The sequence below is a fragment of the Macrotis lagotis genome, chromosome 7 (genome assembly GCF_037893015.1).
Source record: "Macrotis lagotis isolate mMagLag1 chromosome 7, bilby.v1.9.chrom.fasta, whole genome shotgun sequence".
NCBI lineage: Eukaryota > Metazoa > Chordata > Mammalia > Peramelemorphia > Peramelidae > Macrotis > Macrotis lagotis.
Window position 1 is genome coordinate 107,205,201 of NC_133664.1, and position 13,859 is coordinate 107,219,059.

The 13,859-nt window shown below is 37.8% G+C and overlaps 1 protein-coding gene across 1 annotated transcript in view; it reads right to left on the bottom strand.

Moving 5' to 3' along the window:
- Positions 1-13,859, bottom strand: part of TMEM178B (transmembrane protein 178B) — a 441,133-nt gene that overhangs the window by 24,450 nt on the left and 402,824 nt on the right. The window contains exon 3 of the mRNA XM_074195122.1: positions 8,450-8,587. Coding sequence (XP_074051223.1) covers positions 8,450-8,587 — 138 coding nt within the window. The remainder of the gene's footprint in view (positions 1-8,449; positions 8,588-13,859) is intronic.

The window sequence follows — 13,859 nt, forward strand, 5'->3', positions numbered from 1 at the left end:
TAGATCTTGTTATCTCTTACAAACCTCTAGGTTTTGTCATCTTCTACTGACTCCCTGCAAGATCTCATCATCTCCTAATGGTCAAAGGATATGAATAGACAGTTTTCAAATGAAGAAATTAAAGCTTTATATAATCATGAAAAAATGCTCCAAAGCATTATTGATTAGAGAAATACAAATTAAAACAATTATGGGACATCACCTCATACCTATCAGATTGACCAAAATGAGAAAAGGGAAAATCATCAATGTTGGAGAGGTCGAGGGAGGTTTGGGACATTGATGTATTGCTGGTGGAGTTGTGAACAGATCCAATCATTTTGGAGAGCAATATGGAACTAGATACAAAGAGCAATAAACATGTTCATTCTCTTTGACCCAGCAATTCCAATTCTAGGTCTATATCCAGAAGAAAACATAAAAAATGGGAAAAGTCTTACATATTCCAAAATATTCATAGCAACTCTTTTTTGTAGTGACAAATGGTTGAAAATTGAAGGGATACCCATCAATTGGGGAATGGCTAGACAAGTTATGGTACATGAATACTATTGTTCTATAAGAAACCATAAATGGTCAGATTCTAGGAGAAGCTTGGAATGAGTTACAGGATCTGAAGTAGAGCAAAGGAAGCAGAATCAAGAGAACAATGTACACATTAACAACAACATTGTGAGATGATCAACTTTGATGGAAGCAGTTCCTCTCAGCACTTCAGAGAGCTAGAACAACTATATTAGATTGGCAAAGGACAGTGTTATCCCCATCCAGAAGAGGGAAAACCATAACAAAACACCCTTCAGAATCTGATGAACACTTTATAAAAATTATCTCTTATGTATCTCTTTTCCTTAATCCTAATTCCCCATACTGAAAATAACTAATCTGTAATCATGTTTGTCAAAAATAGGTATGTGCAATGCTAACCTGACTTTTTGGTGCTGAAGGAAGGGGGGTGGGAAGGGAGGGTGGAAGGAAATTTTGCAATTTAAAAATACACATGTGCCTATGGATGAAAAAATAAAGATGCTACTCAAAAAAAAAAAAGATCTTGGCATCTCCTACCCATTCCTTAGGTCTTGTCATCTCCTACAGATCCTCTAGATCTTGTCATCTCCTAAAGATCCTCTAGATCTTATCTCCTACAGACCTCTAGGTCTTATCATTTCCTATCGACTCCCTAGGTCTTGTCATCTCCTATAGACCCCTTAAGTTTGTAATCTCCAAAACTGCAGCCCCCTTGGGATTTCTAGTCCTTTGCAGCTGCCCTGCGGCTAAAGTTGCTTTTTTTAATTACCTTCTCAATAATAATGTGAATTCCTTGAGAACAGGGACTTGCTTTTCTTACTTGTAACCCAAGGAATGCTTTTTAAATTAATTCATTCCATGAAACCCATAGACATTTATTTTTATTTTTTTATTTTTTAGGTTTTTGCAAGGCAAACAGGGTTAAGTGGCTTGCCCAAGGCCACACAGTTAGGTAATTATTAAGTGTCTGAGAATGGATTTGAACCCAGGTACTCCTGACTCCAGGGCTGGTGCTTTATCCACTATGCCACCTAGCTGCCCCTACCCATAGGCATTTCAAATACTTTGATTGAACCCCAAATTTGCTTTAGAAATATACATAGTTGAGTGAATGGAGAGAATCCTTCACCCTTATGGGAACTGGGTTTGCTCTTACTATTTTTGATTCTTTAAGATCTACTAAATTCTACCCTGAGAGAAAGGCCAACTGAGTGAAAGTTCTCAAAGTTTAGGGCTGCTAAAAATCTTGCAGATCTTTAATTTTTGGAAAATATAATTCAATATTTCAGGAACTAATAATTTAATATTTTCTAGGCAAGTGATTGGGTTCATATTACTTATGACTGCATGATCCCAGAAAAATCACTTAATCTTTGGGGGTTTTAATTTCCTCATCTGTAAAAACGAAGGGTATTCAAATTATCATCTTGTCTTCATTTTATAGACATACAGAAGCCCTGACAGCCTAGATACCAGATAAGAAGTGACAACATTTGATTATAGATCAGATTTTTAGGGAGGTAAATATAAAACCATTTGGGGCATATACCTATAAATTCATTTGATAAACTTTTTTGAGCATCTTTGATGGATATGGTATGTATTAGGAATTGATAGAAGTACAAAATAGAGTAAGATAATTTTCCTACCCTCAATGAGCTTCTGATATTGTCAGAGAGATATGACATGTTCACAAATAACTACCCTACAAGGGAGACTGTGATAAATATTTTACAGTTTCATCTGTAAAATTATGGGTTTGTATTAATTGGCCCTTTAAGGTCCTTTCTACCTTTAAGATCTTCCTATGCCCTATTAGACCAAAAACATTTTTGATTACAAAGCCTTATGAGTAAAAATATTTTGTATTTCTATCCTAACATATATTTACATATTTTCAAAATCTATATAGACCCTACTATACAAATAATTACATGCATTATGAAATTTATACAAAAATAAATTTTGAAAAAAGAATGAAATGAAGATGAAATAATAAAGGGAGTTACTGGAACTTATTGAGTAGAGGAATAATCAGAATTATGTTTCTGGGAAATTGTTTTGAAGGCTGTGTGGAGGATGTTGGAGAGGAGATACACTTGAGACTGAGAGACCAATATGGTGGCTAATACAACAATCAAAGTAAGATGTGATGGAGGCCTGAACTAGAATGATGGTTATGTTAGCCAAGAGAAAGGGAAATTACAAAAGGTGCTATGCAGGTGGAGATGATAAATGTGACAACTGTCTGATGATGAGGTATAAGAATAAGTGAGAAATTGAAGATGACACTGAGGTTGTGAACCTGAGTGAATGGAAAAATAATGAAAAAGTGAGAGAAATAGGGAAGTTGAGAAGAGCAGTGAGGTTCAGGGAAGATGATGTAATGAAACCTGAGAGGCAAATTCCAACCCATCTATGTCTGATCATTCAGTGACTCATTTTACTCCAACTGCATGGTGCAGTAAATAGAGTACTGGACCCAGAGTCAAGAAGACTCATCTTCTTGAGGTCAAATCTGGCCTCAGCCACTTACTAGTTGTACTACCCTGGGCAAGTCACTTCACCCTGTTTGCCTCAGTTTTCTCATTTGTAAAATGAGTTGGAAAAAAAGCAATGACAAACCACTCCAGTATTTTTGCCAAAGTAACCTCGAATGGGGTCATGAAGAGTCAGACACAAGAAAATAACAACAATAAATACTGGAGGGCAGGACAGATTTTTCCCATTATATCTCTGTATCTACTGCTGTGGGTACCTGGAGAGTGGTTAGTTTGTAATTGCTCTGAGGGCATAAAATCCAGATTAGAAGTGTGTTTTTTTGGGGGGGGGAGTTTACATAACAGAGGAAGAGGGAAGAAAAAGGGAGTACTGGGTAAAAAGGTGTGGTCGAATCACAGAATCATATATTGAGAGCTGGAAGGGATCTTAGAAGTCATTGAATTCAATCTTCTCATTTTACAGATGAGGAAATTGAAGCTAGTGAGGTTACATCACTTGCCCAGGATCCCACAGTGACAGTCTCTGAGGTATCTGAACTCGATTGTGCTGGAGACAAATCCCACCACTGGCAATTGCAGACAGGATGGGGCTTTGGTCCATTTTCCAACTTTCTAATTAGTTAATCAACTAATTAAGTCATCAACTCCATTTTGGACACAGTTGAAAATCAATGTTTGGAACTCAAGAGAGAACTTGGGAGTAAGAAATGCTGAGTTGAGAACAGCATCATATGATAAGAAAAATGCTAGTCCTGGTATTATGATCCCTATTTTACAGACTGGGAAACTGAGCTTCAAAAAGGAAGAAAAAAGTATTTATTTAGCATCTATTGTATACTGGGCACTATACTAAGCATTTTATAGATATCACCTCATTTGTTCTTCACAACAACCCTGCAAAGTAGGTACTATTATTATTTATATTTTAATAGTTGAGAAAACTGAGTCAAACAGAGGTTAAGGGATTTGCCCAGAGATCCACAGAGAGTAAGTGACCAAGATTTGAATTCAGATGTTACTGACTCCAGGTGCAGCTGGTTAGTCAAACAGAATGGCCAATATTTATACATGCAATCAGTGAAAGTGCAAAGACTTTAACTCAGGCTTCTAACTTCAAATCTATTGTTATCTCCATTATACCATGTTTTTCCATTACACTATATTGCCAATCATACTTGAATAGAGACAATAAGATACAAATAAGGAACTAACACCAGAAGGTTATAATGGAAAGAGAGGTGACAATCTGTCAGAGGACTGGAATCCTACTGGGTGTCCCTTCTTAACCTGGATGACCTTGAACTTATCTAATCTTTCTGGACTTCAGTTTCATCTTCTGAAAATTGAGAGGATTTGAGTAAATGAACAGTAAAATATCTTTAGTTCCAAATCTAAGATCTAATACATATCAGAAGAGTGCATAATACAGTTTGACCTAGTGTTGTCCAGTTTTCTTCTTCATTTTACAGCCAATTGTTTTGCCCTGATTATTTAATCCTTCATCAACAAGATCATATGAATGAGTGGGAACCTATCAAAGAAAGGCTACCTCAGTGATCATTCTTGTCATGGTGGGAATCCTGCAGGTCTTGGATAAATAATCTGTATATTAAATAACATGGAATGATCACCCATGATCACCAGATGAAATAAGATTTTGTTTTCGTTGATCAGTCATTTCAGTGGTGTATGACCCTTTGGGTTTTCTTGGCAAAGAGACTGGGGTGGTTTGCCATTTCCTTCTCCAGCTCATTTTACAGATGAATAAACCAAGGCAAACAGGGCTTAGTGACTCACTCAAGATCTCACAGCTGCTAAGTGTCTGAGGTTAGATTTAAATTCAGGAAGATGAGTGTTCTTGATTCCAGGCCTGGCATTCTAACCACTGTACCACCTAGCTGCCCAAATAAGAAATTAGACACCTTTAGTCTGGATAAAAAGAAGTTTCTAGAGAAAGACTACATAGCTAAGTCTGGTCCCTGGTTGGGTTGGATACTTTTTGTGTCATCTTTGGTACTATCCAAAACAGCTTTTTTTTTTTTAGTGGTATCAGCTTAAATTCTTTTAAAAATCGGATATTAGAAATAAGCCCCTGAAAGAATAACAAATTCAATTCTACAAGATCAAAAATAGTTTTTTAGTGGTATTAGGTTAAATTCTTTTAAAAATCTGGTCTTAGAATTAAGACACTGAAAGAACAATTTAAATTCAATTCTGAAAGATGTTTTACAGAACATAACTCCATATCCAAGCCACTGCCCCCAAGAAATACTTTTGCCACGTACCTTGTGGGGTTGTCATTCTTTTTCTGAAGAGCAGTACAAATACATGGTGGGATACATTCTGGTTTCCCCCAAACCTAGGTAGAGCAGTTTGGATGGGATGCAGAATCTCTGTGTGGTGTACATTTTATATCATAGGGAACCAACTCTTGATCCAGCTTGCATAGGGTCTAATATCTATCCTCATCATCCAGGACTCACTGGATCTCATTTTCCAAAAACATACCCAGTATTATCCTCCTCTTACTTCCTTGTTTCAAGCTCCACTTACCCCCTAACTGGATAAGGCCTCTGTCTGTCTTTTGCAGAGGACTCCATGGTGATGGGTATAATACATTCATTCACATCATTCTCTGAATTTCATCCAACTCAGAGGGCCAAGAAAGCAGAGTGTGATATGGCAGGAAGAAAAGAAGAGCAGTACAAATAGATTGTGGGATACATTCTGGTTTCCCCATTGACTGTGACTCATTCCAATTGTTTATCTCACTCATCAACCTAAATCTTTTGTTGACAGTAGCTCCCTCTGTCATAGGACCTGAGGAAAAGTTGTAGATTGACTATTGTTTGGATGGGATAAATGACTAGATGAGATCCTCTGGGCCTAAAGAGTTTGCCTCAAATTTGCCTTCCTTCCTTTGACCTCACATGACACTTTATTTGTACTTCTCATGTACTTAACTAACATTTGTTTTGTATTATAAATAATAAATAAATGCTCTCCCATCTCAACTCTGCCTTATGTAACCCCCTAGCTTATTCAAGGCCTTACTGAAGTGCAACCTCCTTCAACAGACCTTTCTTGATTACTCCCTTGTTAGTCTTTAGTCATTATTTATTATTTGTACATATTATGAATTTTCTTATTTCAGTACAGGTGATATCCCCTTAGGTGAATGCAAGCTCTTTGTAAAGAAAAGATTCTCATCTTTATATTTTTATACTTAGTGTCTAATTATGGGACTGGGCAAACAGAAGGCACTTAAATGTTGAATTGTGATTAGTCTTCTGAAATTGGACAGTGGAGCTAGAATTATAAATATAAAACATTCAGAAATTTCACACTTTAGGTGCTGGGCTTTAAATTTTAAAAACTAATTGCTTCTCTGGCCAACATGAGTTGTCTAAAAGCATTATTTTATAAGCAATACACCAAGCACAAGAGCTCTTCCTTTAAGGATATAGTTACTAAACATATTTACCTAGCATTTTCAGATTTATTATATCATTTGATCTGAATAAAATACCTTTGAAAGTAAGGAAGAAATGATTACTCCTGTATCCAGTCATATATGGTTAGTACAGCAACTTGGAAATGACCTTTTAGGTGTTTATATACTTGAGTATATAGTGGAAAGACCACTGGATTTGTAGTTCATTTGGTCCAAATCTCAACTATGCCTTCTGTGACTTTGGGCAAATCATTTACCTTTTCTGGGACTCAGTTTCCCTATCTGTAAAATGAAGGGGTTGTACTCAATGACCTTTCAGGTCCCTGTCAGTTCTAAATCTTTGATCTTAAAACCTAAGGTTCAAACTTCTATTTTCCATTTACTAGCTATGCAGTCTTGGGTAAGTCACTAACTTCTCTGAACCTCCATTTTCTTACTTGGGAAATATGGATAATAATACATACACTATTTATTTCACAAGGTTGTATCAAAGGGAAGAGCTAAATTTGGGCTCAGAGGATATACATTCAAAATCTAGTTCTACCAACTGGATAAAACCACATAAAATTCTCTGTGTCCCTTTGTGCGTATTTTTAATCTATAAAATGAGACGACTGGACCAAATGACCTCTGTCATCTGGCTCTAAATGTATACTTGAAATGAGATCATATACATGAAAGGACTTTGAAACTACAAAGCACTCTACCAAGGTGAGTTATTGCTGTCATTTCAGCTATTGAAGGAGGTTGTATGAGATTGTATCTCTGGTTTGACCTGAGCACAGAAACACTGAGGTGGTTTAGGGAGAGCTCAGAATTTATTTTGAGAATTTCATTATCCCATGAGAAGCATTATTAAAAGATGAAAACCTGGGATCTCTATCAGACTGTCTCTGATACCATTGGTCTTTGGGAAGGATTCCTCAAAGACTTGTCTCCTCATTCTACAGGATTTGGACATAAAGCAAGATTAGAGAGATATATAACTTCTTTTTATAGTGGAATTGAAATGAAGCTGTTAGAGGAACTGAGAAGATGGGCATAAAGATATAGCTATGATGAATGAAAAGGGTTGTAGAGATGTTTGAGAAGGGGAAGGTACTACTCACCTTTCCCCTTGAACACTTTCACCCTATTTCATGATTTGGGACTTGTATGACATGAAAAGTCACCCTATCCTCACCCTCCAGGTAGACATCTCACCTGGTCTCCCAAGGAAATGAAGGAACAGTAGGAGTCCTGCAGGCCTGCTACAAAAGTCCTAATATCGTAGTTCTTAGATGAAATAGAGTTCTACAGAAACACAACCACGCATATTCAGGAAAAAAAAATTCCTTTTCAGCTGTATTTCTTGTACCAACAAAGTTAAGCTCTTGCTTTCACACATCTATTAAGGATATCAGCTATGACTGGGTTATTGTCTCTTATCCAGCCCTACATCTACTTAGTCAACTATGACAGAGCAAACATGAAGGGAAAAAAGGGTTGGAAGGGTTTTTTTTCTAGACCTTGGTTATAGGAAGCCTACCATAACTCAAAGGATAAATTATAGGTGGAGAAAGTCATAGTGTCCAGTATGATATCCAATTATATTTCCAGGAGTCAAACTAATGGAAACCTAAAGATTTCCCCCAAATGGAAGTACTCTATAGGCAACCAGATGGTGTGAACAGAGCATTGAATTTGGAGTCAGGAAGACATAACTTCCAGTTCTCCTTCAGACACTTGCTAGTTGTGTGATGGGGCGGGGGGGGGGGGAGCAAGACAATCTCCTCAGATTCAGTTTCTTCATCTGCAAAATGGGGATGACAATAGCCTCTATTCCCTACAGTTGGAAAGAATAAATGAGATAACATATTTAAAGTGCTTTGCAAGCTTTGAAATGTTTTATATAGGTAATAGCTATGATTATTATCAACAGGAAAAAAAAATCATGGATCTCATTTTTCCAAAAAATAAGCCTTACCTCCCATGAGGAAGAGAAGCCCTGCCACATACTGCATAAGGCCTCGATCCCAGCAGCAGCCCAGTACCCCGATGATCCAGCCAAAGAGAATGATCGCTACTGCCATGCCCATAAAACCAGCCGTCATTCTGCGTAGATCTGGAGCAGAACAAATGCAATAGAGAGTTAGAACCAGAAGCTAAAGGTGTACAGAGAGAAGTACAGAGTTGTACTTTCTTGGAGAATTCACATTAGGTATAGGGATGAGATGGGAGATGATCTCCCTCCTTCCAGAATGTACCCATTTTGTCCATTTCAGTCAGATACAAATTGTCCTTCTTTGACAAAGAACATTTAGTTAACAATTATAGAGGTGTGACTGGAGATCTCAACTGAGCTCTGCGGGAGGTCTCATAGAAGTGAGAGACAGTTTTGCAAAAACTCCTTTCTATACTGAATTCTAGTCTGTGTCTTTCCATTTGCAAGCTAGGTGAACTTGGACAAATCACTTAACCTTTCTTGCACTTCAGTTCCCTCATTTGTCAGATGAGGATGTTGAATCGGATGACTTCTAAGCTCTAAATTCTGTGAACCCATAATATCTCCTGGGGGCTTCTCAGCAATGTGGTCAACCCCCTTGGTGTGTATATATGTGTGTGTTTGTGGGTAAGCGTATTTCCTTTTCTCACTCAACAGTCCTTTCTAACTGCCCCTCTGTCTTATATATACAACAGCCCATCTGTTATTGTGACCACCCAAATGACCCATGAAGTCCCCTTCTCTCCATCAAACTATGGAGACAGCTCCACTCCACACCTCGCTGACCAGAAGTATGGTGGGTTTGGCATGATTGCTCAGTCAACCCTCCCATGCTCTACTGGGCCATGGAACCCTGGGCAACCTTCTTGTCTGGGCAGAGATGAGGAGGGACATTCTCTGACTGTGGCATTGTCACCAAATGGAGAAGGGCAAAATGGATGCCACTTCTCAGTTACATTCTGCATTATGCTCTAGTTCCTGCTAGTCACCTTATCTATACTTCTATGCTTCGGGGCATATCAAACTACTTATCAGTGTTCTTTCACTCAATTGCTCCTTCTACCACTAATCAAATTTTCATCCCTTTTCCCTTCCTCCAAACTTCCCTCACTTTGCTCTGGTAACCTTAGCTGAGAATTCATCCTCTGGTCATCTAGAATACATGCACCTGAAAACACTATCTATAGCCAGTAGAAGCAAATCCATTTGGGTCAGCCTTTGGCTCATTGGTTTCCAGCTACTCCCCTCCTATGTTCTAAGATGAGTACCAGGCAATTTGGCAATACCATGTGGACCTATGGAGGAAGTCCACAACCATGAGACATATATCAGGCATATGCTGAGTATTCCAGTGGAAAGAGAGTTGGATGTGGAGTTAAGAGTACCTGAGTTTGCATACCATTTTTGCCAATGAATACCTATATGAACTTGGGCAAATTATTTCACATTTCTGAACACCCATTTCCTTATCTGTAAAATTAAGGGGTTCAACTAAATTATCTCCAAGTTCCATTCAAGCTCTACAGTTGAGATTTTATAATACTGGAGTCAGAGATAGGGGAGGGTACACTTGGCTTAAGTGCCATCAATACTTAGTTTATGGCAGAACATCTCTCTCTCCACCCATCTCCATCTGTCCTCCACACTGCTCATGTGGGAATTGGGCCCTGCTTCATTGAATGCTGTATGCCAGTCCAAGTAAGCCTAGAGAGGGGCAAAGCAGAAAGATAAGAGCAGTGGCTAATGGCTCTCAATCTGTCAAGGGAGTAGGCTGATGGATAGCCCTGTAAGAGAGAGGAGAGAAAAGGAAAAAAAAATATGGGTTCATCTCCTAAAATACTGAGACTGTAGATTCCCATTTAAGAGAAAGGGGGAGGCTCATCTGCCTGGTTTACACATGCAGGCTTTGCAGAGGAGTCAGGGTTACTTCCTGTTGAACACAGTTCCCTCTTCCCTCCCACAAACTAATCCCAAAAATGCTTGGTTTGGCTGTGTAAAAGTAATGCTAATTACAGTCATTTACATGAACTGCTTGCTATTTATTTCTAATTACCATGCAGCACAATAACAATTATTTATATCATTTGTGACAGGTTCTTTCCCCTCTCCAGGCTGATCCCTCTTATTGGTAGAGGTGGGTGGATCCTCAGCCTATCTGAAGGCTAGCCTGAGACCTATTCTCATCATCCTGGTGGTATCTTGACCAGTTGCAGAGTTTTCAGCCTCATATGCATAAACACAGAACTATAGCCCCTGCTGGGGCAAAGACAGCTCTCAGTACAGAACATTAGAGTAGTCATGCTGTTTTGGCAGGTTCAGGACCACTGACAGCTCCTGGTCTCTGTTAGGAACTCACACTAAATTTGTTTTAAGTTTTGACTATAATCCAAAGCTCTCCACACATTTGTTCAGTCTTCCTAGTTTGTTCCTTGTGTTTCATGGTTATCCATTTACTGCTTAAATCTATTAGAAGCAATAGTACTGCCAAGTTATTTTTCACCCAATTTCGTATGAACCTGCAACTTTTCTCTAGACTCAAAATATCATAACTTCAATTATCATCTCTATGAAGATATCTCCCAAACTTATGGCACTAACCCTAATGTCTCACCCTGTGCTCCAGTTCTACATTTACATGAGATAGTTCTAGATAACTCCTTCCATAGACTTCCTCCTTTCTGCAGATGCCACCCAATCCTTCCCTAACTGATTATCTTTATTTATTTATTTATTTATTTTTCTTTTCTTTTTTTTTATTTAGGTTTTTGCAAGGCAGATGGGGTTAAGTGGCTTGCCCAAGGCCACACAGCTAGGTAATTATTAAGTGTGTGAGACGGGATTTGAACCCAGGTACTCCTGACCCCAGGGACGGTGATTTATCCACTATGACACCTAGCCACCCCTCCCTAACTGATTATTGTTCAATAAAGTATCCAGCCCTTTAGTCCTCACTGCCACTACAGGGTCACCAATTTAGAGCCAAAAAGGACCTCCCACACCATTGAGTACAGCCTCCTTATTTTATAGAGATAAATGCAGAACTGAAGGGGAGTCACAAACACAGAGACACAAACAGAGAGATAAGCTTAGCTATTTAGGTTTTTGGATGCCCAGGGGCTTTAAGTGAACTATCCACAGTAATGCTGTCAGTATCTGAGGCAGAATGTGAATCCAAGTCTTACTGATTTCAAGTCTAGTGTTCTTAGACACTTCTCCATCCTTTAATTTACAAGTTTAGCAGTGTCATTTTACCAGGAATGAGTCCAGGGTGGAGAGGGATGCAATAATGGTTCCAAATAGGAAGACATGAGTTCAAATCTTGCCTCAAATACTTGCTAGCTACATGACCCTGGGGGAGTCACTTGACTTCCATTGCCCAAATTTCCTAATCTATAAAATGGAGATAATAATAAAACCTGTTCTAATAGAACCTATTGTTGTCAGGATCAAATTTGTAAGCAACAGACCAATCTTAGAATGTTATATAAATGTAACAGTGGGCTGGGGAGGGGGAATCTTTGATTTCATAAATGGAAGGAACTCCGCTTGAGAATATTTTTCTCCAGCAATGTAAATAAATAAGTACTCTTAAGATTTATAGAGTTAGATTTACCTAAGGGCATGAGAGATTAAAAGACAACCTGAGTTATATAGCTAGTATATATCCCAGGATGGACTTCATAGCCTGGATAACACTGCCTTCAAGTTCAAATCTCTGTGTAATATCCCATGCTGACTCTCAGGATGGAGGTTAAGTCTCTTTAAAGCCTCTTGGTAGAGGTCTTATGACCTCCTTTCCCAGAATGTACTAGGGACCTAACAAGGAGCCCATTAGGATAGGTGATGTCCCAGATTCACCTTGGCTGGGTAGAGATATGTATATCAAGAGAAAGGAAAATTTTATGAAACAAAGGGAAAAATACAAAAACATAAATAAGAAAACGTCCATAGAAGGGAAAGAGAATGAAGTCTTTTATTTAGAAACCAAAAGTCAGGCTGGGACCTGGGGAGAATGATGAATCTTCCAGAGATTTTCTGAGACAGACATTAAAAAGGTTGTTGTACAAAAGCCCAATTGGGTCACTTGTAGTTTAACATGTATTAGCCACAGACCTGATCTCATGTCAAGGGTTTTGCCAGCAGCAGCTGAAGACCCTGTATTAAGTCTGACTGAGGAAGAAGGATGAGAATTGGTCTTGTCATCCTATTATAAAGTCATCGACCCTCTGGGATATGTGCAGTCACTTTAAAGGTTGGGATTTGTGAGGCTTTCGTGAGGTTGTTTATTTCCAAGGTATCTGATTTGCAGTTTGGGTTTACTGCTACCACACAGAAAAGTGGTGCCTGGGTTTCTGCCTTGAGGTTCAAACAACCAGACCTAAAAACAGTATCAACAATGACGACGACGACGATGATGATGATGATGGTAAAGACAGTAATGATAAACTAACATTTACAAAGTCCTCATGACAGTCCTAGGGGGGAAGTACTATTATTATTGTCATTTTACAGATATTTGCAACAACTAATTTTTCTCTGTGATTTTCTAATAATAAGGTAAGAAATGAAATAGGGAAGTTTATGCTTACTAAAGATGTTTGTCACTGCCTTGGCATAGAGGATAGACAATACTGAGCCCTAGGATCTGCCCTGAATTCAGATTCTGCTTGAGACACTTAGTTGATGTGTAATTGTGGTCAGATCACTTAAGTTTCCTTATGTGCAAAAAGTGGAGAAAATAATATCATCTACTTTCCATGTTTTGTGAGGATTTAATGAGAAAATATTTGTATAACACTGCAAATCTTAAATACTTATAAAAATACTAGTTATTATAAACAATTATTATTAATGGATTAATATTATTAACTATTATTAATATTAATGGATTATTAATCTATTATTATTAACCATCCTCCAGATGGTTGGTTGTAAATGGTATTGTACTGATTGCATCAGACTCCAAAATACTGCAGAACCTCCTATAATAGATACAAAATAATTCTAAAGATATTCACAAGGAAAATAAACCAAGTAAATAAAGAATAAATTATTTTATAGTAGATGAATAGCAAGTTCTAGAGCTGGTCCAATAAATATATACATGTACACACACACACATATATATTATATATATGCATATACATATATATATAAAATATATATTATATATATATATATATATATATATATGTATGTATAAAATCCTGACTCCAGGGTGGGTACTCTATCTACTGCACCACCTAGCTGCTCCTTCTGTCTATATTCAAACAATATCTGAGCTTTCTCTAGAGGCAGATAGTATACTTCATCATTTGTTCTTTGGAATTGTCTTAGATCATTGCTGAGAACAGCTATATAATTCACAATTCTTCATTGAACAATATTATTG